This window comes from Vombatus ursinus, unplaced genomic scaffold (assembly GCF_900497805.2).
Source record: "Vombatus ursinus unplaced genomic scaffold, bare-nosed wombat genome assembly UNPS02014807.1, whole genome shotgun sequence".
NCBI classification, from domain to species: Eukaryota; Metazoa; Chordata; class Mammalia; order Diprotodontia; family Vombatidae; genus Vombatus; species Vombatus ursinus.
This window is the reverse complement of record NW_020954585.1, coordinates 54,630,281-54,656,918: the sequence shown is the minus strand read 5'-3', so window position 1 is coordinate 54,656,918 and position 26,638 is coordinate 54,630,281. Positions and strand designations below refer to the sequence as shown.

Below are 26,638 nucleotides of genomic sequence, written 5' to 3'. Positions count from 1 at the left end.
CATACCAATGTGAGGTAATTCAGGAACCAGTGAGAGGAAACATGGTGGAAAGTATTTGGAAGAAGATCAATGAAGGAAGAAATAGAAGTGATTTTTATTTTTGGAGTATACTATAGACCACCTGGAAAAAAAAGAAAAAATAGATGAAAAGTCTGGGAAATACATCACAAGCCTGACACAGAGGCATAATGTATTAGTGACGAGAGATTTCAACTAACTAAGCATCTGCTGAAGCCCTCTTTCTGCCAAAAGCAGAGCAGTTACTATCTTTTTAACCACTCTCTATGCTAATTTTATCCTGCAAAAGGTGAAAGAACAAACAAAAACTCTTTTCTGGATTTGATTCTCACTAAAAGGAGGAACTAGTTGCTGGAACAGAAATGATTAAAATTTTGGGAAGAACTGTCTCCTCCCCCCCTGGAGTTTGTGATAGAAGAAAGCTGGTCATGCACCCTAGATTTTGGAAGAGCAACTTCCAAAGGTTAAGAGGAAGAAGAAGAATGGGAAGTTAGTTAAAGATGAAAAACTCTCAATAATGAAATCTTGAAGATACAAAAGGAAATGATTCCAGTAAAGAGGAAGAACAGAAGTTGTCTAAAGAGACTGATGTGGATGGGTAGGAAATTTACCAATAAACTTAGATTTTTCAATGATAGTCCAGAAGATAGAACCAAGGACAGTTAGCAGAATGACTGTAAGGGCAGGGCACATGGAGCAGCAAGGTGGCACAATGAATACAGCACCAGCCCTGGAGTCAGGAGGACCTGAGTTCAAATCTAGCCTCAAACACTTACTAGATACATGACCCTGGGCAAACCATTTAAACCCAACTGCCTTCCAAAAAAAGGGGCGGGGGGGCAGCTGGTGGCGCAGTGGATAGAGCACCAGCCCTGTAGTCAGGAGGACCTGAGTTCAAATGGGGTCTCAGACCAGACACCTGACAGTTACTAGCTGCGTGACCCTGGGCAAGTTACTTAACAACAACTGCCTCAACAACAACAAAAAAAAGAGCTAGTTACAGGCCTGTAAAAATAGTGTTCAAAATAAAGTCCAAACCCAAAAGGATTTTTCCCCCAATTACAATGGAGGATAGAGATTAATCAAAGAAGAGATAGTAGGAATGCCATTTGAGGTGGATGAGATTGTGATAAATCAGTACAGAGTGAAACCATAGCTGGCCAAAACTCTCTACCAAAGGGAACGTCCTTTGCACTACAAATGACAGATTAGAAAAGGCCAACAGAGAGTTCCTATCAAAGATAAGGAGACAGAGACCATCTTGATGAATTCAATTCATCTCAGTTCTTCCAAGAACTGGCAGATATGAATGCTGAACCATGGTCAGTAATATTTGAAAGATAATGGAAAATGGAAAGGGTGCTAAATAATTAGAGGATGGCAAATGTCCTAATTTTCAAAAACGGAAGAAAACAGAATTTGTAAAATATAGGCCTGGAATCTTGACTTTGATTCCTGGAGAAAATCTAGAATATAATCATTGAAAAGATGGTTAGTAAATGTCTCAGGAAATGAAGTAGTGATTACAAAGAACTGGCATAGCTTCATTAAGAACAGGTCATGTTGAACTTATTCTCCTTTTTTCACAGGGTTACTAGTCAACTAGCATGTCAAGGCAATTTGTAGATATAGTTTACCAAGATCTTAACAAAGCACTTGGTAAAGTATCTCATCTAATTGCAGTAGAAAAGATGATAAAATGTTAATTAGATGATCATCATTTAGATCAATTTGGAACTGGTTGAAAGATGGTTGGATGTCAACTTGACCTTGTAGAAAGCCCCAAAGCTTGACCCTGTGCTATTTAGCATTTTTATCAATGACTCAGATAAAGGCATAGATGGCACACTTGTCAAATTTGCAAACAAACAGCACTAGAAGGGATAGCTAACATACTGGATGACAGAAATAGGATCCAAAAAGTTACTGATGGGCTATAAGATATAGAACATTGGGCTGAATCTAACAAGATTAAATTCAATAGTGATAAATGTAAGGTCTTACACCAGGACTCAAAAAATCAACTTCATAAGTACAGTTTGGGAAAGACATAATTAGAGAGTTGATTTGAAAAGGCCTGGGGATCTTAATAGGCTACAGAATCAATATGAAAGACCAGCAAAGATGACAGAGTTTTACTTTTTACTTTTAGGAAGCAGTACAGCCCATTTCTCCCTTGCAACCATTCCAACAAAGATCAAGGAAGAGCACCAGACTCATTTTTCAAGAAGCCACAGTGGGTCAATTTTCCAGCAGAGGCCAGAACAGAATGACAGCTAGAGGACTGTGGGCACTGGGGAGGGAGCCAGATAAAAAGGCCTGAACCAGAACCTTCCAGGAGGACAACTGGTCTGGGGCCTAAAGCTATACCAGGACAAGAAGCGGTCACAGATCCAATGAGGACTTGGTCACTCTCACCCCACAGCTGGGTCATGGATCTCTTACAGATGGGCCTGAATCCGTGTTAAGTAAGAAGCAGGAACAGAAAGAATAAAGTTGGCATCTGTATTTATTCTGACCCCACAGCAGAAACTTAGATTCAGCACACAGACCTGAGCTGGGGCTTGAATAACCAAGAAGAAAGCTCAAGCCAGCCAGGAGTGAGCCTGCAATTCTGTCCCTCTGAGCTTGCAGAGCCTTCCATCTTGCAGGCAGGGGTTAGAGCCAGGCCGCTGTAAGTCAACATGAATCAGCAGAGTGAGATGGCCATTAAGAGAAGAAAAAAAAAAGCTTTGTAATCTTGGAATGTATTAAGAAAGGTATAGCTTCCAGAAAAAAAGGTGATAGTGTCTTTACGCTCTGCTCTCTTTAATCCATATCTGGAGTATTATATTCAGTTATGGACATCACAGTTAGGGAAAAATATTGATAGGCCAGAGAGTGGCAACCAAGATGATGGACCTTGAGTCTACATCACATAAAGATTGGTTTAGCTGGAAAAGAGAAGGCTTAGGGGGAACATGAGTCTTCTTAAAGTATCAGAGGAATAATGTGGAAGAGAGAGTACATCTGTTCTATTTGGCCACTAAAAGCAGAACCAAGGGTAATGGGTATAAGATGTAAAAAAATAAATAAATAAATTTAAGCTTGTGTCAGGCAAAAAAACAAAAAACCTTCTTACTGATTACAACTGTCTAAAAGTGAAATGGGCTGCCTCAGGGAGGCAGTAAGTTCCCCCACCCCACCCACTGAAAGTCTGGACAAGGCTAGACCACCACTTGTCAATCATGGGAATTCCTTTCCAGTATAGATTGAACTAGATGGTCACAGAGTCCCTCAAAATCTAAAAATGGTAAAATTTCTCATTTTAGAAATGTGGAAACTGAAACCTAAAGACATTAAGTGAATTGGAGAGTGTCACACAGATAATTAGTGGAAAAGATAAAGCTAGAAAATAGGTCTTTTGACTTCCAGGCTGATTGTCATTCCACTATACCATATTCTGTGATATTCTGACCTACATTAAATTGTGAGGTCCTTGAGGGCAGGGACAATCTTTATCCCCAGTGCTTAGCACAATGCCTGGCACACAGTAGGCTCTTAATAAATGTTTATTGATTGATTGCCATAGACCCAAAACAATATTTTCCATGAGGCCCACCGCCTGATATTTATTAACTTCACTCACTGATTTCTATTACCATATAGCACAATATATAAGTTGGGTTAATATGCCAACCTGGTTACATTTGTTTAAAAATTACAGCTTAAGCTATTTACTCTAAGCGAGGAAGAGTAAATTTGGAGGTCCAGGGACCTGGGTGTGCAACTTGATGGTGCCATTTACTATATTTATAACCTTAAGCAAGTCATTTAATCAACAAACATCTATTAATCAATCACTTCTCCTCTATAATCTCTTCACTGTCATCTGTAAAATGAGGGATTAGACAAGATGACTTCTGTGGGCTCTAATTCTTTGATCCTAAGCCAATTTTCATTTTTTTAAATTAATTTTTTATTTCCAGTGAAGATCCACCTTCTCTCCCTCCCACCACCCCATCACCCCCCCTCTGGAGAAAGCAAGAAAAACAAAATCCTTTGTTACAAACATGCATAGTCAAGCACAACAAATTCACATATTGGCCATGTCCAAAAAAATAAAGTCAGTGCTGCTTTCATTGTTTCCCATTAACAGCTATTTCAGCAGCAAGTTGAGTGTTCTGCTATGAAGTTTCTGAGTGGGGCCAGGGGGTGGGAGTGAGGGGTAGGGAATGGGGAACGCCGCAGGAGCAAGTGTACTTGGTGTATAAACCAGCTCTAATTTAATGAAAAATGTGTTTAACCCCAAAAGGTGAGCTTATATAAGTATTTATCTAGCACTGTTTTCCCCAAAATACCTTGCCTATTTTTCTTCTACACTTTTCCCCATATTATCCACCCCCTCCCACCTTCAATTCATTCACTCTCCACCTATTCAAACCTTACCCATCTTCAAAGCTTTGATCAAATCCCACTTCCTCCTAAAGTTTTCCCTGACCATCAGTGCGAGGTCACCTCACTTTGCTGAATTAACCAATTTCAGATCTCAGAGACACATCATTCTACAGATGAGTACACTATTGAAGATTAAGTGATTTGTCCAAGGTCACACAGCTAGTAAGCAACAGAGCTGGGATTCATGCCAAGGACCTCTGTGAATTTGGAGATCTTTTCACTGTGTCGACCATAAATACTTCTTGTCTGTACTACTCACTAGGCACTTAGCAGACAGTCATAAAATTTTAGAATTATAATGCCTAGGTTGCCAGTTCTTTTAAATGTAACTATCTTGTTCAGCAAATAGGTTAAAAGCCTCCCGAGAGCAGGAACCATCTATTTTATGATTTCATCATCCACTGTACCCTCTAAGAGTCTGCAGTATATTACCAATGAACAATTACACCAAAGAAGTAGAAAATAAGTCATCTGAGGGATTTATGGCCAGAAAATGAGGTGACTCATCAAAATAAGGGAAAATGGACAGACAGCCCATTTACTCCACCGGCATCCAAAGAATATCAAGAGACCCACCCCCCCTCAGAACATCAAGCGGCCACTTTATGGAGAATTTATGGGAAGACATGGATGAGTTGAATGGGAGAAAGTACAAATGGGCTGTAGTCAGTGCTCTATATCCATATCCATGAGATCACAGGTTCATCAAGGTATTAGAACATTAATATGCCTAGCATAATGCTGGGTAGTTAGTGTGCACTTAATAAATATTTATGGAGTGACACATTGGCGGGCACTAAGCTTTTCTCATCAGGTTGCCCTCGGGATTTCTCCATCATGCCCCAGAAACCTCTTCATTCTGAAAGGTCATTTCAGCCCTAGAATTCACATCTCAGAGGTACCCTCTACCCTTCAACCTCTCTCTGATTGGATGGCACCTCCATTGGAAGCACCCAGGCTAGCCATCTCCACATTTCTCACCCAGCTCCATCAGCCCCTTCCACCTCCCCACTCTTACTTCCCCCGTTTTCAGCTTTCTTTTATTCTTTTTCTTCCCGCTTTAGAATATCTCTTTAAGAAATTTCCTTAAGGAGACTTTTTTTTTTTGGCTTCCATTTGTATTCCCAGCACTTAGCATAATGCCTGGCACAAAGTAAATGTTCAATAAATACTTGTTGACTGACTGGTTCAAAATACTAAGGGCAACAACAACCAAAAAAATTGGGTAAGGAAAACAACTCAGAAAGATAAAACAATAATCAATTTGAATATGGAGTTCATTTGAAATCCAGCTCAGATTTCATTTGCAAATGACATACCTTAGTCAACAAGATTAATCATTTTAAATTTCCATTGGCTATACCCTGACCCGACTAGACTAGTTCCCTTCAGCTAGGCTTTCATATCCAGACATGAGGAAAAAGTATTAGGACTGAAGAGATTATATAAAAGGAATACCCCTTTGTTTTTCATAAACCCTCCTGGATAATGGTATAAGATATTAAATGATTTTAAAATATTGTTGTTGCATATGCCATATAATCACTACCAGATTGGGGCTGTTATAAATTTCAAGGACTGGGAGGGGCATTAAAAAAAGAGATGTGTAGGCCTTCCAGTTAAGCTAATATCATTCACTTGGGTTAATGGAACACAAAAGGGTGAGAGAATAAAAACATATTAGACACAGATTGATTCCTAATCCACACAGATCTCCAGTCCAGGAAATAAGGCAGTCACCTTTTGGAAATCACCTGAAATGTTTACTATACAATTAGTGCCTTTTGATTTATAGCCTCTCTTAGGAAGTTTTGAAAACCAAACAATACCCCAGCTATTTGATTAAATGTGTTCACTAAAATAGACTGCTTCTGTAACTGACAACAAACATTTCCCAGACTGATTACAATCTAAGAATAATGGTCAAAGGAGCAAAAAAAAAAAAAGTCATATCTCACAAGCTATGAGCCACTAGCATTTTGCGCCTGAACAAATAGGAATCTTTTGTCTTTTGTCTGAGAGATAAAACCCCTGCAGGGGATATGCTGCTCAAACCCACGACCTAATTATTAAATTTTCAGTATGAGCATTTACACCAGCAAACACTACAGATTAGGACTTGGTTTATTGTTTTGTTGATTGCTTAGACTTAAGAAAGTAATGAAGAGGGGCAGCTAGGTGGCACAGTAGATAGAGCACCGGCCCTGAATTCAGGAGGACCTGAGTTCAAATGTGACCTCAGACACATAACACTCACTAGCTGTGTGACCCTGGGCAAGTCACTTAACCCCATTGCCTAGCAAAAAAAAAAAAAAGAAAGTAATGAAGAAAATGTTAATTCTGCAAATTAAGCTCAAACGTATTCTGGAGAACTGGCTATTAAATGTTTGCCAACTCAATTTAGCCCTTGAGGATTTTCCCTTAAGTAGTCTGACATGATGGAAAGGGGGCAGCTAGGTGGCACAGTGCATAGAGCACTGGGTCTGAAGTCAGGAAGACCTAAGTTCAAACCTGGCCTCTGATACTAGCTGTATGACCTTGGGCAAGTCACTTAACCATGTTGGCCTCAGTTTCCTCATCTGTAAAATGAGCTGGAGAAGGAAATGGTAAACCACACCAATATCTTTGCCGAGAAAATCCCAAATGGGGTCATGAAGAGTCAGACATGACTGAAAAATGACTAATGATGATGATGGAAAGAACACTGGTTCTGGAGTCAGAGGACATGGGTTCAAATTCCTCCTCCGATGTTTGCTGCCTGTGTCCCTGGACCTCAGTATCTTCATCTGTAAAATAAGGAGGTTCTACTACATGGCTTGGTGGAGCAGATGGAATCAGAAAGATCTGAGTTCAAATCCAGACTCAGATACTTAGTAGCTATGTTACCCTAAGCAAGTTACTTATCCCCTATTTGCCTTAGTTCCTCATCTGTAAAATGGGAACAGACTGGAGAAGAAAATAGCAAACCACTCCAGTATCTTTGCCAAGAAAACTTTTGTCCACAGGGTGTCGCATAAAGTCAGACATGACTCAACAACTACCACATGGCCCCAGAAGTCCCTTCTAAGCTCCAGACCTGGATCCTGTGAAACTGGCAGATACAAATTATGGAATCTGGAGGGTTAACACATTACTTAACAACTTACCCCATCCATTAAAAAGAAATCCCCATCATGTGACAACGCCTCTAATGCTATTTACTATTTTAGTATTTAACATTTAGTATTTTAGTCTTGTTTGGCTTCTATTACGCCAGCAATGCTATACCCAAGTAAATCCAATCTTAGGAGTAATTCATTTAGAGTTGTCATAAATTGTACTCTAACTTTTTTTTTAAGCTGCAGATCTCATAATCGATGAAGGCTATCTAAATTTCACATTTTATAAGACTCCATACAATTTATAAACATCTGCCCTTCCCACAGACTTTGGCTTTATTTTTTTGGAATTACTACTTTTTTTTTAAATGTATATTAAATACTCCAAGTCATTCAGTTACAAAAAAATAGCCTTTACATTTTAAATCAATATGCCACAAAATCATTCTTTCTGAAACCAGACAGAACAGAGTCCTAAGACATGTAAACCTGCTTCATGAATCTTGTTGAAATCTTAGCCTTGGAATAGGCACCAGACACTGTCAGGCCTGGGTGAGGGAAGCGCCTGGCTTGATATTTTTGGGGTTTGTTGGTTTTGTTTTGTTTTGTTTTTTACTTAAAAGACCCCTAAGTAAAAATTAAGTGAAGATTGTGTTCGATCAGTAGATTCTCCCAGCAAAAACCTCAAAATTTAGATTGGTTTGAATTCTCAGAAACTAATTTAACTGTTGCAACTTGGCCACTCAGGGAAATTTGACTTTCCCACCAGCAGACAAGTTTTCTAGTCCTAGCTTTGCCAGTGATTAACTGTGGGACCCTGAGCAAGCCTCCCTGGGCCTCAGTATCCTCATCTGCAAAACGAAAGAATTGGACTAGATGATCTCTATGGCCCCTTCTAGCTCTCATTCTTTGCATTCGTCCAGCTTACCATAAAGAGAGAGTTGGGAGGACTGTTATACACACACACACACACGCACACACGCACGCACACACATGAGAATTTATTACTTTGAGGGTAAGAGAGGCTTCAGTTTTGCAGCCTTATTAATAAGAACTCACATTTATTATTGTTTTTATAAGGCCCTTTATATATACAGTGTCATTTGATCCTCATGATAACCCTGCAAGGTAAGTAGTTCAACTTTTTTTTTAAATTTGGACTTTACTTGTAATTCTATTACAGGCCACTACAATGAGGAAATGCCTTCTGCCGGTGGAGTTCCAAGCACAGGGGGCTGCTGCACAATTTAAGAGTCTTAGACAGTTGTCTGGGGCACTGAGGTTAAATTATTTGTCCAGAATCACACAGGTAAGTATGAGCCAGAGGTGGCCCTTGAACCCAGGCCTTCTTTATGTTCAGGCCAGCTCTCTAACCACTATGGATATCTATCTTTCCAATACAAATTAATATCCGAATTAGACCTCATCAAGTTGAAGGGTTTTGCCCAAGGTTATACACATCACTTAGGTAGTTAAACCAGGATTCAATACTGGATTTTCTATCTCCAAATATGGTGATCTTTCTCCTAGACCACATTGGCTCTGATATAACATTGCCCCCCCCAAAAAATTGGCTCCTCTGCCTCATTTGAAGTGGGGAATTCCAGATACCTTGACCTCAGCCCACCCTACCTATAAGGGTTCCTACTCTGGAGGTCATTTTCAACAGGAATGTGAGATCCCAAAAAAGGATGGTATGGGCCAGTCCAAATGGGCCTTATTAGCCATAACGATACTGTCATCAAGCACAATACGTAACTGAAAAAGACACAGAGCAAAAGGCTGCCTATGAATGAAACCAGCTAGACAAAGAGATGCTCATTCGGTCCAATTTTTTTCTTTTGTTAAAACAAAAGAATAGGGGGCCAGCTTTTCCACAGAACAGCTTAGAGATCATTTTGTCTAATTCCCTCATTTCACAGAGAAGGAAGATCAGCCACAGAACAGATTAAGTGGCTTGCTAAATATGGCAGAGTCTGGACCCTGGACCTGACTCCTAATGTTCCCAATGTTCTTTCAGCTAGGCTGATTTAAGCTTTCTTCTCTCATTCCCCTCCTCCTTGGTTTAAAATCCAGAGGGGGAAAAAAATTCCTTTTTATAATCTAAACCTCCTAATACAGTATATCACCATTCTTTAATTTAGTCCCTAGAATGAGAAAATCTGGGGTGCCAACCTCTCTGCTTAGCTTTTCTTCCTCCCCTCTACCACACACACACACACACACACACACAAAACCAACCAGAAAAAACAAGATCATTATCTCCCCAGCAGGGACAAAGTGAGACAAATAAGCGAAAGCAGCATTCTCTACCATTTGACGTCATTTGATACGCACATGGGGTGAATGTGAACAGCTGTTGCCTAGGCTACAGGACCTGTGGTTCCTTCTCTAGATAAGGGCATTCATCCAATCTAAGCCTCCTGGGACAATTGAAAGACAGTAGCACTAAATATTCGCATCTGATCATCCTGCATTGCTGGTAGGATTTTAAAGAGAAGGCTAAAAGCTGAGACGAAAATAAGATTTCTTTTTTCAGCCTATTATCACTTACCACCAAATACTGACCACCATCCAGTTTATTCAGGATCTGTCAAGATTTAAAGATTAAAGGTTTTGCAACCAGTCAGAAGAAAATGAAATGTATGTACAAAACAAATTTCCTGACATAAAAATGAAGCCCAGCTAGGAACAAACGGTGGTGGAAAACAAGCCACTTAGGTGCATTCTTAGTCATCATTGGAATAATCACAAGATTGAGAAGGAACAGTCACACGTTTCTGAATAGTGCTGGAAGGGTTTTTGTAATGTTAAATTAAAATCTCTGAAGTGGATTACTCCTACCACAGTTGTTTTTCACTCCCTGAAGGTCTACTTAAATGCCAGTTTGTAGATAAGGTGAATTTGGCAAACCCTCTCCAAGTTAAACTGATTCTCCCATACTTTTTTTTTTTAAATAACTATAAAAGTTAAATGCACCAACTTATTTGGGGAAAAGATTAGAAAATTGGAGGGCAGGGGAAAACTTCAAAAGGAGTGAGGAGAGGGATGGTCCCAAGGCACTGACATTTAGAGAGTAGCAAAAATTTAACATATCCACTCTTTCACATCATTTAAGTTCAGTACCAAGTGAGCAAGAATAATTAGTTTAAAAGGAAGCTACCAGATCAAATGTTTTGCTCAAATACCCTTAAGTGAGCCACTCCAGTAACTAATCCATTCTCCTACTCAATTCAATTTGTCACAATCATCTTGCATTATTTTCCCAAAGATGTTCTGAAGGGACCTAGCCGCTAACTTCTAGGAACATTCCATGCTATTTTCCAGCTGCCAAAATTACTAATTACAACTTGAGGCAAGGGTTAACACATTTACTTCCTTGAGGGGAGGAACTGGACTTTGCCTTTTGTTATCCCCAGTGCAAAGCACAGCCCTAGGCACTTAGTAGGTGCTTAACAAATGTTTGTGATTAATTTTGCCAGATATATTCATGTATTTTCCCACATAATTTATAGAGCATCTGTCTCTATAGAGCCTGTGATTCTTTCCACCTAGTCATATAAAAATATTAATCACCATCATCAATTTGACTTTCACACAAAAATGGTGGATTCTCCGTTCAAAATTAAATCTGCTTCTTTTCCTGAGTCCCTTTAAATTTTAGAAAGTGGCAATGGATGAAAAGTGTGGTGTATTTGCCTTGTCTTTAAAATGGAGGATAGGAAGGAACTAGACTAGAGAATGTTGTCAATTGCAAAAGCAGATAATTAATAAGCTCCTAGGAACAGAGATTACATTAGCTACAAAACAAAGACTAAAATCAGTTCACTATAAAAAGCTTCTGGGCTATTCCTACTTTAAGAATCTTCAATGAAAAGGGACTATCAAGGTTTTGCAATGTGAACAAAGGTCAATTAAAGGGACAAAATTATGATTTTTGTTTTATGTGGTAAATTTAATTTTACAAGTAGGTTCTTATGGATCAAGGGCTCCAAACTTTTTTTGTGCTATGAACCCTTTCGGAAGTATGCTGGACTGCTTTCTTGGAATAATAACAGTGGGGGGGGGGGGGGGGGGGGGGGGGGAGGTGGTATTTAATTCGCAATTAGAGGAAATTCTGAATTTCAGTTAGAGGTTAGTAAAAATAAGATGTAATTTTTTTCCCATTCAAACACAAAGGCCCCTTGAAGTCTATCCACCGACTCCAAGGTAAAAACCCCTGTTACGCTTTTTTCTTGTTCAAAACAAGTAATGAAAGAATTTTAAAGTCATTTTATAAAGATCTTGGGAAAAACTAAAATATAAAGAAAGTCTAGTTAGCAACAAGAGATCCTCTATAACCCTGTATGATAATCCAAAAATTCTCTGATTCTTCTGGTCCTGTTCCCTATTAAAATTGACTCTCTCCCCTCTGGAAAACCCCTCTTATAGCCTTTTCTTGCAATTTCTGGAAGCTTCCACACTTACACAAGAAGGCTATCCAATCTCTGTGCTTGTGACATCATAGAAAACCAACCAAATTGTGCTGGAGCTACAACTGGGCGGTCCTTTTCCTCCTCAAACTCAAACTGCCCTGACTGTATGTATATGCTCTGGTTCTGGTGTGGAGGTGTTGGAGACCTGCTACAGTCATATCCTTCCCTCACTGCTCCTGCTCCTATTCCCACTCCTGAATGTGTATTTCAATCTTCAACCTTTAAGCTTTCCCTTATGAAAATTATGACAGACCCAGAATAAAAACCTATTGCTTTAATCATGTAAAGACCTGATTCTTTTGCAAAAGTTCCCTTCAGTCTCAAAATGGTTGGAAGGGGCTGTGACTTCTTGATTACCTCTTCTCTCTGCTTTGAATCCAGTTTTACCATTTCTGGGAGAAGGAGTATTCTTTAGGGTCAGAATAGGGTCCAGACCTGTAATTTTAGCAATAAAAGGAATTCCTGAATGAAGACATTTCCTCTACAAACACAGGTCAGTACTTTCTTTACAATTTATAGTCTTAGAGGGTTGCCTTGAACATTGAAAGTTTAAGTGACTTGCCTAGGGTCACAGAGCCAGTCTTCAAGGTTTTCCTGGTTATGGGGCCAGTTCTATCCACCTACACTACAAAGGCCTCAAACTCCACTTGGCATCTACTTCAAGAAGCCATGATAATGTGAGAGGTTTAAAATGCATATCTTCCTCCATTCAATGGCAATAAACCTTCAACTAATCAGGACTTTTTTGGAGGCTTACCAATCCTCTTTCCTTTTCTGGTTCAATATCAGTTTTCATTAAGAAGAATTAAGGTACAAATGTTCCCTATCCAAAAATTCCTTTTGCTGACCGTGTATCTATTAAAACAAATCTTAATATAGAACTCAATATAGATCCCCAAAGAAGAAAGAATTCTAAATGTAGCATTTGGCCCAAGACTTAATACTAAATAGCTCCTGGACGGCACCATGAACAAAGTCATTTTCAAAAATCCTTTCATCATTAAGTTATGTAGAAGCAAGCTGAGAAAGGGGGAGCTAAGGATAATGGGCTACCCAGTCAACTGAATAAGAGGGACCACCTCTCCAAATTGAATAAATCCTCATGAAATTTTTTCTGAAAATTCATTTCTTTGGAAAGATTATTTCTCTACTAGTAAAATGTTGACCAACTGTTCAATGTATGCCATAAGAAGAGTATGTGAAGATCCTGAAGGAAGTTTTTCATTCAACTTAATCTAATATCTCCATGTTTCACATAATAATAATAACAAGTATTTATATAGCACTTTAAGGTTTGCAAAGCACTGTATATATGTTACCTCATTTGATCCCCACAATAACCCTGTGAAGTATTATTACCCCTATTATTACCCCTCAGATGAGGAAACTGAGGCTGAGAGAAGTCAAGTAATTTGTACAAGGTTACACAGATCTTGAATCCATCACCACACTGTCAGAATGTAGGCAGGTAGTATGCTTCATTATTGGTCCTTTGTAATCATAATTGGTTATTGCATTGAGCAGAGTTCTTAAGCCTTTTAAAGTTGATTTGTGTCTCCCATAAATTTTTTCAAATCCTCCCACAGGAGTCTTCCTGACTCCAAGGCCAGTATTCTTACTTACTGAGGCAACTAGTTAAACAGTTGCTCAAAATTTCCATTAAACTACTTCTAGAATTTTGTCTTTTAATAATTATGGAGATATAGCTACAGCTGATAGAAATAGATATAACTAAAAATGAGGTGGGTAGATAAAGATGTGAATACAAGGGCTAACAGATAGACAGTCAAGAGTGCTATATTGGTATCTATAAATTTTTAGGGAAAAGGCTTAGTGGAAAGTTTTGAGAACACTGGACAGATCTATGAAAAAGCTATGAGAGACATAATCAATTTTGAAAGGCCTAAGAACTCTGATCAATATAATAATCAACCATGTTTCCAATGATGAAGCATGCTAGCTACCACTGTCTAACAGAACAGTGATGTTTCAAGAGGCAAAACAAAGAGTGGTTGATGAGAGAATTTGTTTTGCTTACCTATGCATATGTGTTAGAAAGATTTTATTTTTTCTCAGTGGGAGGAGAGTAGGAGATGAAGAAAATAAATACTTGCTAAATGCTTGTTAATGGGAAAAAAAACATTCATTTAAATCTGTGGGAAAATACGGACCAGTATCAATCAAACAGAATGAGAAGGCATGGATGGATTTTCCTTTACCCAAATGGAGAGAATATACAAATCAGTGTGATCAGAGACCCATAGCAATGAAGAAAATTACATCAATTCGTCAACCAATTCATACACAACAACAATAGTCACTTTCACTTTAGTTAATGAAGTAGTTCTAATTCAAAATTGGTTGCCATCATCGGTGAGTTTCCCTGAGAATATGCTTACCTGAGAGAACACACAACCAAATAATCTTCTTTTAAAGGAAAAAAAAAGCAAAATCCTTTCCTCATGCATTAGTTAGGGTACAGTAAACTAACATAATTTCTCATTTTCTATCACTTGCAAAGGTTTGTTCAACACTAATAATCATTAGAATATCCACACATTCAACACTGGCCATCAACATAGTATGGTGTTCCATGTTTAACCATTACCTTTCAGAAATGCCCTTGGTTCTCTGAATGGTATAGTATTTTCATAAAAAATCTCTTTATGAAGTGTGGAGTTGCACTTCATTGGTATGGATACAAGCAAGTATATTTATGTCACCAAGTCAGGTAAATAGTTGTGCAACTGATCAGGTTGGAAAATCACATTTAAACAAAGAACTGATAAAAAGATATCTACAATCTTCTGAAAGGCAAATCTCAACAGGAAAAAATTGTCTTTGTCCCCAGTGATGTTATTAGGTCCCAAAAAATGAGTAATACAACAGTCTTAAACATTTCTTAATAAGAAAACTAGCCAATAGTTAGTTACCTTGATCTAGCTTCAGCTCATACAGATTTGACAGAACTGAGGTACTCCAACTGAGTCTCCTGAAAGGTTATACCCTACTGCACCTACCTTTGTTTTCACAAGCAGTTATCCTAGTCTCTATAGAAAAAGAAAAAATCCTAACTCACCCAGGTGTCTGCCACTGCCCCACCATAATATATCTGCCTCTGAACAAAGCTAAATTGTTTTCATAAACCTTAACTCTTACCATTAGGATTCTTCTTAAGAAGTCTTCTTCACTGCAGCCAGAATAGTACTGATAAGACTACTCTGCTTTGGTTACATGCCTTACCCATGAAACCTGACACCTTCTCTAAAATGGACTTGAAAGTAGGTAACCTTTTCCTGATTCTAATACAACAAATGTCTCATATACACACTTTAGAACATAGCGCACAGATTTCAATATGTAAATAATGGAATTCTGCAAGGACCTTAATGGTCTCCTAGTTGAAGCCATGCAGTGAATATATAATAGAACATTATGCAAAGCTAATTAATGAGTGTTGGGGTTTAAGCATAAATCAGTTTAATTAACTTCAGTCTCTATGGTATTGAGATTTGAAGTGGGAAATGGTTAATGGTGATAGCCCTGTAACATTACCTACCTGTCTCTTCCTTTCTGGTTCTGAAGGGCATGACAACATACCCTACAAAAACCTAGAGTGGAAAACATCTTCTTCCATCCCCCTTCTTGATAGGATTTCAGGAGAGAATCTTTGAGCCACAGCTAGCCCCATATATATATTGCTGCTTGCAGATTTGGCTTTAAAATAAGCAGTCACCTACCTGGTGTGATTTACAGGGTCATTGGAAAGCCCTCCCACCCCCATTCAAAAATATCTCCTCCAATGGCTCACCAAAAGGGCCAAAATTCTTTCATTTTTTCATTTGGTGAAAAGAATTGTTTAAATCTAGAAACAAAAAAAATGCAAATGCTACCAAAAGGGTAAATAACCTCTATTAACAGGTATACCTGGATTTATTCATCAGATAAACAAGAAAGGCATCTGAGGCTCTGAGGGCATGGGACTTAGGACAAATTTTGATGGTGGGATGTAAAGGAAAAGAGGAATTTAGAATGTGGGTACTGCCTGGGGAAAGATTTGGGACTGCAGTAGGAAAGCTGGACAATTTTATGACTGCATGAGAACACAGGGATATGAGGGAATGTACCAAAAGTTAGAAAGAACACAAAAGGCAGTGATGAGGCCTTGCTACCTATCTTCATACTTCTAAGTGAAGAGTATATAAGTGATTGAATAGAGAAGTTGAGGGCACATTCTTCATTCTCAGACAGAATGTGTAGGGATATGTAGTTCCTTCATCACTTTTCACCCCCTATGAATTGAGGGAGCAGGGTCCTCATTCTCCTCGTGAAAGAGAGAAATGCTGGTGGGGTTCTTCAAGTAGAGTATGAATCTTGGGAAATTCATATACACTCTTAACTTCTACTGCATACATATGCAGGAGATTCAATTCACTATGCATCTATTAGCCAATTGCTGTGTGCAAACAATAGATAATAGGATAGGGCATAAATATAATGATAAGCATATAAGATGTGTTCTGAAAGATCTCATTTTTTAAAATTTCAATTTAAGTGTTTCATTATGAATTTCTTTCTTCTATGTGTTTATGCAAACCTTTGGGTTAATGGAGACTCAGGTTCCATATAGCTAAAAATCATATTTGGGACTGGGGAAGAGGAAGAGGGGTATTCAAATCAATCTTCTTTGAACAAAAATATTCTTTGCAATATCAATGGTCAGAAATTTCTGAAGGATTGAAATCTGGTCATCTTGGCCATTTTAACAACACATTTGTATGAAACATCAGTGATTTCTGAAAATGGCAGAAGGGAAAAAAATCCAAAGGTAATCAACCAAATACTGGTCAATTCGACAGCCATTGTGGCTATTTGCTTTAAAATACATGATGGTTTGTCAAAGTTCTGCACTTAATTTTACAGCTTTCTCATGGAGCCATTGAAAATTCACAAGCAAAAAAAAAAATCTTTGGGCATTTTAAGCTAAATGCCAAAGGGAATTGCAGAATGGAAAGAAAGGTTAACTCAGTATTTTATATGAGTACATCTGTAAATGGAAAATAACAGTCAGTTCAGGCTACTGACCTTTTCTAATTTTTCAAAATGCTCCCGAAGAAATTTCATGGGACGGTCAGGTTTGGAGATGCAAAGGTTTACAATGCACTCTTTCAAAAGCTGTTGAATGTTATGCTTCTGGACATAGAGCTCACACCCTTTCAGGCTCTCATCTTCTTCTAGGTTGTAGGAGGAAGAAGAAGCCATCTTCAAACCTTGATGAAAGAAAGGAAAAAAAAAGAAGAGAGAGAGGTAGGAAGAAAGGGAGGGAGAGGGAGAGAGAAGAAACAAGAAAAGGAGGAAGAGAGAATATGGAGCGGGGAAGGAAGAGAGAGATGGAATGAAAAGAAAAAGAGAAGAAGAAAGGAAGGGAGAGAGGGAAGAAGAAATGGTACAAGAAATGCTTTTGAATTTTCTTCTTGGAGATTTGACACTACATTTAAAATATTTTAAACAATTTTTTAATAGTTGTGGCCATTTGAAATGGATATCATCAAAAATCAACAGCATTTTCTTCCAAATAATTTAGCATTTAGTAATTCCCAGGAGGATAATATGAATGATTTCTGTGAGCTAAAAAATAACTTGATTTTTCTTACCTCTAATCCGATACCTATGGAAAGACAAGAGATTCTTACATTTTCATTAGTTCCTAAATCAAATAAATAGAAGGGATATTCTTTTGAACCAGAAAGAAAATGCTGAGGTTGAGGTAAAGGAAGCAGTGATGCCTCCACTGGACTATGGCAGATGCAGCAAAGATCCCACAAATACTTGCTTTGCACATATGCAACACTCAGTTTTTAAAAAGACCGTTGTGTGAGACGATTAAATATAGTCACAACCCACAGCTTATTGTATCAAGCTGTGACAACTCTAAGAAGGAGAAAAGAGGGAGCAAGTCTGGAAAGATTTTTTAAAAAAAATTTTTTTAATGTTTAATAGTAACCTATGGAATAAACAGAAGCATTTTCTTTGTGTAATAATCTACATTGTACATCATGAATAATAAAGACAAAGAAGGGATCTGTGAGAGGTCATCTTATTCATCTCCCAGCCTGAAGACAGGAAGAAATTTAAATTATAATAGATAAGACTCTATTTTATTTTTTTTTCTAAGGTTCCAGAATTCGGTTTAACAAGCTTCCATACCAATGTTTAAGAACTCTGCATGAGGTTTCAGAAAACTCCAGTCTCCCACCAGCATAGCTTCAGGTTTATGAAGGCTAAGAGAAATTTGGCTCCCTGTGGGTAATACACAAGGATTAAACCTTAAAGCTGCAAGAATTCCCAAGGAAAAAATCATTTCCATTTCCATCCTTTTCAACACCAAGATCAGTCCGCTACATTCCTTATATTATCCGCAAGGGAAGGGACTGGGAGAGAGCAAAAGACCGTCATTAAGAACTGTATGGTAGCTCACTTCCTCCCCGAGGGACAAAATGGGGAAAGCCCTCTGTGGCCTTTAGGTCCCACAAGGGTTGAATTATTCTTTTCAATGTCTCATCCCCTGAGTGTGTGGTGTGGGGGTGGGGTGGGAGGTATGTTTTCATATGTCAACCACAGATCTCCAGCTTTTTTTTAAATCTCCTATATTGGGGGGGGAGGTTGGAAGAAGGACCCTCTTCGTGGCCTGGCGCAAGCTGAATTCCCCACCCCCTAAGGCATCCCTCAAACTGGAAGTGCCGGGGAGAGGGAGGCAGGAGGCTCTGTCCAGTCTGGGGAGGCGCCTGGGGCAGCAGCTCCCCAGGCCGGGGAGTGGGGGGGGATGGACAGCTGCCGGGCAAGGACTGCGGTTTCTATCCGAATCCTACGTCCTATCCGCAGTGGTGAGGCTGGGATTGGGGGCGGGGAGGGGGGTGCAGTGGGCGGTGGTGGGAAGGCAAGCAGAAGAGATGGGAGTGGGGGGTTGGGGGATCAGATTCCCCAGCTTTGATGGGCAGCCGCGGGGCGGAGGGGCAGAAAGCCGGGTTAAGGGGCTGTCAGAGGGGCAAGGGGAGCAGCCGCAGGGAAAATACCTGGATGCGGTGCAGCGAGAGGACGAGCTCAGCGGCGGCAGCACCCAGAGCAGCGGCGGCGGCAGCAGCGACGGCAGCGGAGGCAGCTCCGAGCTCGGGTCTCCGCACTGCAGCCGGCTCCCAGCCCCTCCTCCCTGCAGCCGCAGAGGTTGTACGGCGGACAGCAGGGCGGGCTCCAGCAGACTGTCCGCAATGGGAGGCCCCCTCTCTCGCTCCCTCCCCGCCCACGGCCCCCACCCCCGCTCCGCCCTCCCCTCCTGGCTGCAGGTTAACTGCCCCTGCGACGTACCCCAGTCACCCCCCCAAAAAATATTCTTCCCGAAAGTCATTCACCAAGGCTAGCCCCCCCTTTTTGTGTCCCCCCCTTTCCTCTCAGCCATTTCGATACCACCCACCCACCCAGAAAATGTCGCATCCAATTATCCCCTTTTTCTCTGCGTCTTAACCAAAGAATCCTGCTGAAGCCATTTCCCTAGACACTAAGAGGGACTGATGGCCGGGGACAGGCATAGACCCAAGGGCTCTGTTCTGGCTGTCACTGAGCCCATTCCGCATCTTTTAGATAGATACACCTGTAGCCTGCTTAGGCCAAGTTCGGCCATTGTCTTCCTCCCAGACAACATATTCACCTACACTTCAATATTGACAGAAAGAGTACTAGGTTGTGAATTTAGAAACCTAGAATCTAAAACTGGCTTCAACATTAATTACCAAGTCATTGGAACTCTCTGGGCCTCAGTTTCCTCAACTCTAAAACAGGGGGATGAGACTAAGATCCCTAAGACCTTTTCCAACTCCAGCATCTGAAGAGTCTTGAATTGTTCACCCTAGGTCTTAGCTCCAACTACCCCACCCCACTCTACTGCATCTCCCCTAGGAAGAGACAGAATGATAAAGTACTAAACCTAGGTGCCATCAAAACTCACCTTCACCCACACCCATACAAATGGTGGCCCTAGGCAACATTGTGAAATGGGTAGTTTGCCTTCTCTGAAAACCCTGTGGCCATGCCCTTTTAGCATCCCCTGCTTGTCCACTCATATGCTATCTAGGTTTCTTTTGTCATAGAAGAAATGAATCTTATAAATTAATTGCATGGTCCAATGGGAAGAATTGCGGAGAGAGAAGAGATCTGGCTTCAAAGTCCATCTCTAAAACTTACTATGTGACCGCTGGCAAGTCACAGAAAAATAATTATAGCTAGCATTTATATAGCACTTTAAGGTTTGCAAAATGCTTTACAAACATTACTTCATTTTATCTCACAACCAACTTTGGGAGGAAACTCAGACAAACAGGGGTTTAAGTGATTTGCCCTAGGTTACATAGCTGGTAAGTGTCCCGAGTCAAATTTGAACTCAGGACTTCCTAGTCTAGCATTCCATACACCTAGCTGCCTCAGAATTTAAAAATTGAAGGGATGCCAGGGTCCCACTATACCATACCTGAAAAATGATAATCCAGTCTCTACTTGAAAACCTTAGGTGAAGGGGAACCCACCACCCCTAATTTCTTCATCTGCAACATAAGTAAAATAATATCAGAGGTCATCTGTCTCAAGGGTTGATGTGACAATCACAATCTCCCTCTCCACCCCACCCCCAGCTGCTAATGCCTTACCCTTTCAGATTGCCCTCACTACTATCTTTGTATCTAATTATTCTGGCACACGCAGTTTCTCCCTCTAGAATATACACTCCTTGAGGGCAGGCACCGAGTTTTGCCTTTCTTTGTATGCCCAGTGCTTAGTGCAGTGTGTGGCAAATGTTATTGTTGTGTTGTTGTTTAGTCATTTTTTTCCCTGTGTCCAACATTTTGTGACCCTATTTGGGGTTCTCTTTGGAGTGGTTTGTCATTTCCTTCTTCGGATCATTTTACAGATGAGGAAAATGAGGCAAACAGGGTTAAGTGACTTGACCAGGATCACACAAGCTTGTCAGCATCTAAGGCTGGATTTGAACTCAGGAAAATGAGTTCCTGACTCCAGGCCCAGCACTCTTTCCACTATGTCACTTAGCTGCCTGGCACACAGTAAGTGATGTCAGAGGCATTATATCTGAAAGCTCGGATCATAATGAGATATCAATGAAACTGCTGGTCCAGTCTCAATCTAAACATGAATTTTGGAGTGAATTTCCTCAAAACTTCATACAACACTCACCCTGGATTATCAAAGAATGTGATAATTTGTTCTTTATTTATGTTTCTTTCAATGTTTCTTATTCAAGGACGTAAAAAATCCCTAAACTGGTTACATATATTAGAGATGTCTGTCTTAGACTGTTAACTCCTAGTGAGCAGGAATTCAAATCAACATTTATTAAGTCCTCCACTCTGCTTCAAAATACAATGTTGGGTACTCAAGGGGAGAGGTAATGAGTAAGCCCTTGCCCTTGAGAATCTTCTGAAAACTGGACTCCTTTTGATGGCTATCCCAGATCCTTGCCTAGATCCTAAGACCCTAAATTTAGAGCCGGAAGTACACAGCTGTTTCCATGTGATCTCCCCAGTAGAATGTGAGCTCCCTGAGATCAGGGGCTGTTTGTGCCTTTCTTTGTATCCCCAGCACTTGGCGCAATGCCTATAAGTGATTAATAAATTATTGTTACTTGGAAAGGAGTTTAGAGATCATCTAGTCAAAATCCTCATTTAACAGATGAGGAAACTGAGTCCCAGAGACATTATTTGTCAGTCCAAGGTCACAAAGGTAATGATAGAGCCTGGATATAAATTTAGATCCAATGACTCCAAAGCCAGCATCCATTAAGAGTAATTCTGAATAAATATTTGAGGATACAATTATGATTAGGATCATAACCACCAACTTCTTTTGGAAGCAGACAGGCAGTACAAGAGATAGAGTGCTGGACCTTTACTGGGAGGACCTGAATTCAAATCCAGCCTCAGGCGCTTAAAAATTGTGTGATCCTGGGCAAGTCACTTACCCTACTTTGTCTCAGTTTCCTTATCTATAAATGAGGTGGAGCAGGAAATGGCAAACCACTGCAGTATCTTTGCCAAGAAAACCCCAAATGGGGTCAGGAAGGGAAGGCACAACTGAAACAAATGAACAATAAAAAAGTATAAAAAAGACAGTAAGTGTCTGAGGCTGAAAGTCTCTTTTTTTCATGTAAAATTATCCCTTATCGTATTCCTTGCCTTCTTAATTAGGGGGAGGGGGTGTGTTGGATAGAGCTGGAAGGAGAGAGACAATTTGGAACTCAAAATAATAAAAAATGAATGTAAAAAGTTTGAGATCAGATACTGCTAGGCCACCTTCCCTCTCATTTTGTGTGTATGCTTTCATTTTAAGAATTACAAAGAGCTTTATTCATAATGGTCCTATGAGGTAACTAGTGTAGATATTAACACTAGATTAGGAAAATAAATTTTAACAGTTAAAAAAATAGAATTACCCTAGAATAGGCACTGAGATTGGGATTGGGGGAGGGGGGAGGTGTCAGAAAAAACTGACTCTAGCTTTGGTTCTGCCACTAACCTGCTATATGACCTTGGTCAGGTCAACCAATCAACAAGTATTTATTATGTACTAAACCTTGGGGATTCAAAAGAAAAAATGAAAACAATCCTTGAAATTAAGGGGCTTAAATTTTAATGTGGGAGACAACATATACGTAAATAGGTAATTACAAGATACATATATGTAACACCTTTACCCACATAGTGATTAGCACACTAAAGATTTAATGCTGCAACAAGGCTAATGTGGAAATATGTTTCGCATGACTTCACATGTATAATCTGCACCAAAGTGCTGCCTTCTCAAAAGGGGGGAAAAGAAAGGAGAGGGGGAGGAGATTTGGAACTCAAAAATTATTTTTAAAACGTTAAAAATTGTTTTTACATATAATTGAGAAAAATAAAATAAAAACATTTTTAATTTAAAAAAAGATATAGTGCTGCATGTATAAGAGGATATGACTCCTGATTGATTAAGAGAATTCTGAACCCTGATACTGAGTAGGTGGGGGAAAAAAAGGTTACTTCAGTTTGTCAAAGACATTCTCCAAGAAAGGACGGTGAGGGAGATGGATAAAAAGAGACAAGATACAGATTTTTGAACACAGGGTTGGAGCTCCAGAGACACAAACATGGGGGAAACCAGCCCTCTATCACATCCCTTACCTTCCAATGTCTGGAGCCCTAGAGATTACTGGGAGTAGTCTCCCTTCAGTGAAATCATTTTTTTACTCCTGATTTGAACTGAGATCTTATTTTGCTCTGAACTAAAGAGCTCATTTACTCTTGTGTAATTTTGGTATACTCTAATATATATATATAACTTCTCTGATTTCTGCTTGCTGCTTTCTTTTATAAAAAGGCACATCAACTATTCATGATGGTCTTTTGTGTAACCAGCATTTGGTGGAAAGGGACTAAGTAATCTGGCTAAGGAAAGGGAGGGGGGGAGAGATCCTGTTCTGTGAAAGGGAGCAGGGAAGCAGCTTTGTTCTGAATCCCTTAGAATCATGCCCTCAGACTAGAGACATTGGAGAGGTAGCAAACATAAAATTCTGGCGGAATATCACTCTTGGAGACAAAAGGAGAGATCATCCTCAGCAGTCCTGGATCCTGCCTGCCCCTCCCTTCCAGCTAGGCTGCTGGAGATTGCTACATAGCCCTTCTTATTCTTTGCAAAGGTAGGCCAGATCCCAGATCATATTTATCCATGTCATCCACCAGCCATTTTATAAATTAATGAGCAACTATATGTGTGTATATATGTATAGATGTATGTGTGTATATATATATATGTGTGTATGTGTGTGTGTGTATATATATATAAAACCTTTCACATAAGAGTAAAGGGAAGATATAACCTTAGAGGGAAAGGTACTAATAGCTGGAAGGACTGAAAAAGGCTTCCTGCAGAAAGTGGCATTTTAGATGAATCTTGGAGGAAGCCAGGGATTGTAAGAGGCAGAAATGAGAAGGGAAAGCATTCCAGGCATGGAAGATAGCCAATGTAAAGGGAAAAAAACAGGAATGGAGCATCATGTATATAAGTACAAATAAATATGTGTACATATACCCATGTATACACACACATATATATATATATACATGTGTTGCATCTGCATGTATGTGTATATATACTGCACTGAAGTCTTATTCTGATGCCACATCATGGCACCAAGATGATCCTAGGTTAATAAAGACTGTATCAGTCAAGCATGAGTTCTGGAAGATACTAGAATGCTCAAAAGGCTTAAAAAGCCAATCCAGTGACAGACTGTATATCTGCTATCTGTGGACCAGCCCAGCTAAGTTCAGTGCAGCTCTTACTGCAACTCTCTTAGAGCATCCTCAGAATTGTACAGAGATTATGCTCTGCATCTAAAGAGGGAGTACCCACAGAGAAGAAATCACAAATCCTTGAATCAAACCATAGTTAGAGAAACATATAAATTAACATTTATTATTAGATTTAGAGAGGTATATAAATTAATACAGGGTGTCCCAAAAATTTTGATTTAGTTTTAAAATCCTTTAAAGCCTAAAAGCACACTTAAAAGTATACTAAGACTTTGGGGACATACTATAATACTTACACATGTATATATTTAATATATTCCTAAGAGAAATATGTTTTATTTTCAGCCTTTGTCATGCTGATGTGATAAGATCTTAGGTTTAAAGCTGAAAAAAACTTTAGAGGCTACCTCATTCATTTCCTTTACTTTACAGATGAGGAAACTGAGGACCAGAAGAATTAAATGACTTTTCCAAGATTGTACAGGTGGTAAGGGACATAGACAGGATTCAAATCCAGGTCCTCTGATTCCAAATACACAGCCACTATCCAGTGCACCACTCAACCTTCTTTCAGCACACAAAATTCTTTATTTTAATAATAGCTGGCAGACATATTGCATTTTAAGGTTTTTGAAGTTCCTTTATATACATTATTTTATGTGATCCTCTCATAAATCCTGAGGGTAGCCTACAGCATTTATTATTCCCATGTTACACATGAGGAAACTAAGGCTTATACAGAGAGGGTGACCCAGAATGACCCAGCTATTAAGTGTCAGAGACAGTATTCAAATTCAAATTTTCCTGATTCTAAAACTGGAGTTCCTTCTATTACCCCACGCTTCCTTTTATGAATTACTTATTTATAACTTAATTATTCTTGTGGAGAAATCAAAGGTAGATCACGTCAACTAAAGCTATTACTATGTCTACTGTCAGTAATACTATATTTTATTTTAAGAAACTACATAGTACTTTTGCCCCTTCCAAGATGCCAGTCACATAAAAAGGTGGAGCAGCTAGGTGGTAAAGTGGATAGAGTAGAGGACCTGAGTTCAAATCCTAGCCTCAGATACTACCAGCTGTGTGACCCTGGGCAAGTCACAAACCTCAATTGCCTCCAAAAAAAAAAAAAAAAAGATGACTTTTAAGGTCTAGTCATGACTTCTCAAAATACTCTTGCTATGACATCAGTAGCCTGAGGTGTTGAAATTTCTAGAATACCTTAATAACTGTCCCACGTGGAACTAAAATAAAGTTTTGGTTTTTTTAAAGAAACATATCAAACTTAAACATCCATAAGAAATAAATATGCCCTCTCCCACCTCTGCATACTTTCATTCCTCCATGCAAGGAATGCTCTCTTTTCTTACTTCTACCTTTCAGAATTCTACTCTTTCTTCTGGCCTCAGCTCAAGGGCTACGAAATCCAAGAAGCCTTCTTTGCTACATGCTACTGCCTTCCCCCTGTTACCCCTTTGCCCTCGTTGAAATGTTTTTTTCCCTCTTCATTTATTCTTAAAATATTGCATAGGATCTTTTCTTGGCCCTCATTAACTCCTACATCCATCCATCCATCTATCTATCTACCTATCTATCTATCTATCTATCTATCTATCTATCTATCTATCTATCTATCTATCTATCTATCTATCTATAGCCTATCTTTCCAAACACAATAGCAGCTTCTTGAGGTCAAGGACTGTGTCATCTTTTTCTATTTTTGTATCCCTAAATGACTGGCATAGTGGCCTTCATATAATAGGTACTTAAAAAATGTTAACTGAATTTATTTGAATTCTATAGCATAGTGGAAGGACCCTTGGATTTGAAATCTGAAGACCTGGGTTGGGGTCTTCGCAGTATAATTTGGGGCAAGTTACTGAATGTCCCTGAACTTCTGCCTCCTAATCCATAAAATAAAGATAATAATGATGGATATAAGAGTATGCCTCTTTTTGCTGTTGTTGTTTCGTCTTTCCAGTAGTGTCCAACTCTTTGTGATCCCAATTTGGGGTTTTCTTGGCAAAGATACTGGAGTGGTTTGCCATTTCCTTCTCCAGCTCATTTTTACAGATGAGGAAATGAGGCCAACAGTGTTAAGTGACTTGCCCAGGGTCACACAACTAGTGTCTGAGGCCAGATTTGAAGGAAGATGAGTCTTCTTGACCGCAGACCTAGCACTCCTATCCATTTCATCACCTAGCTAGAGGAAAGTTGAAGCCTGTAAGGGGCTAGACAGAGACAACTATCTTTCCAC

At 39.4% G+C, this 26,638-nt stretch overlaps 1 protein-coding gene across 2 annotated transcripts in view; it reads right to left on the bottom strand.

Annotated features, from left to right (window-relative positions):
- The window catches only part of LOC114052259 (cAMP-dependent protein kinase type I-beta regulatory subunit), a 247,615-nt gene extending 228,442 nt beyond the window's left edge, over positions 1-19,173 (bottom strand). The window contains exons 1-2 of one of the 2 annotated variants that reach the window (XM_027874783.1): positions 19,102-19,173; positions 17,114-17,298 (exon numbers count right to left, since the gene is read on the bottom strand). In XM_027874783.1, coding sequence (XP_027730584.1) covers positions 17,114-17,290 — 177 coding nt within the window. In that variant the 5' untranslated portion in view covers positions 17,291-17,298; positions 19,102-19,173. Of the gene's footprint in view, positions 1-15,187; positions 15,229-17,113; positions 17,299-19,101 lie in introns of those variants that run through there. The other variant, XM_027874784.1, reaches the window with a different exon arrangement.
- Positions 19,174-26,638: the final 7,465 nt, after the last annotated feature.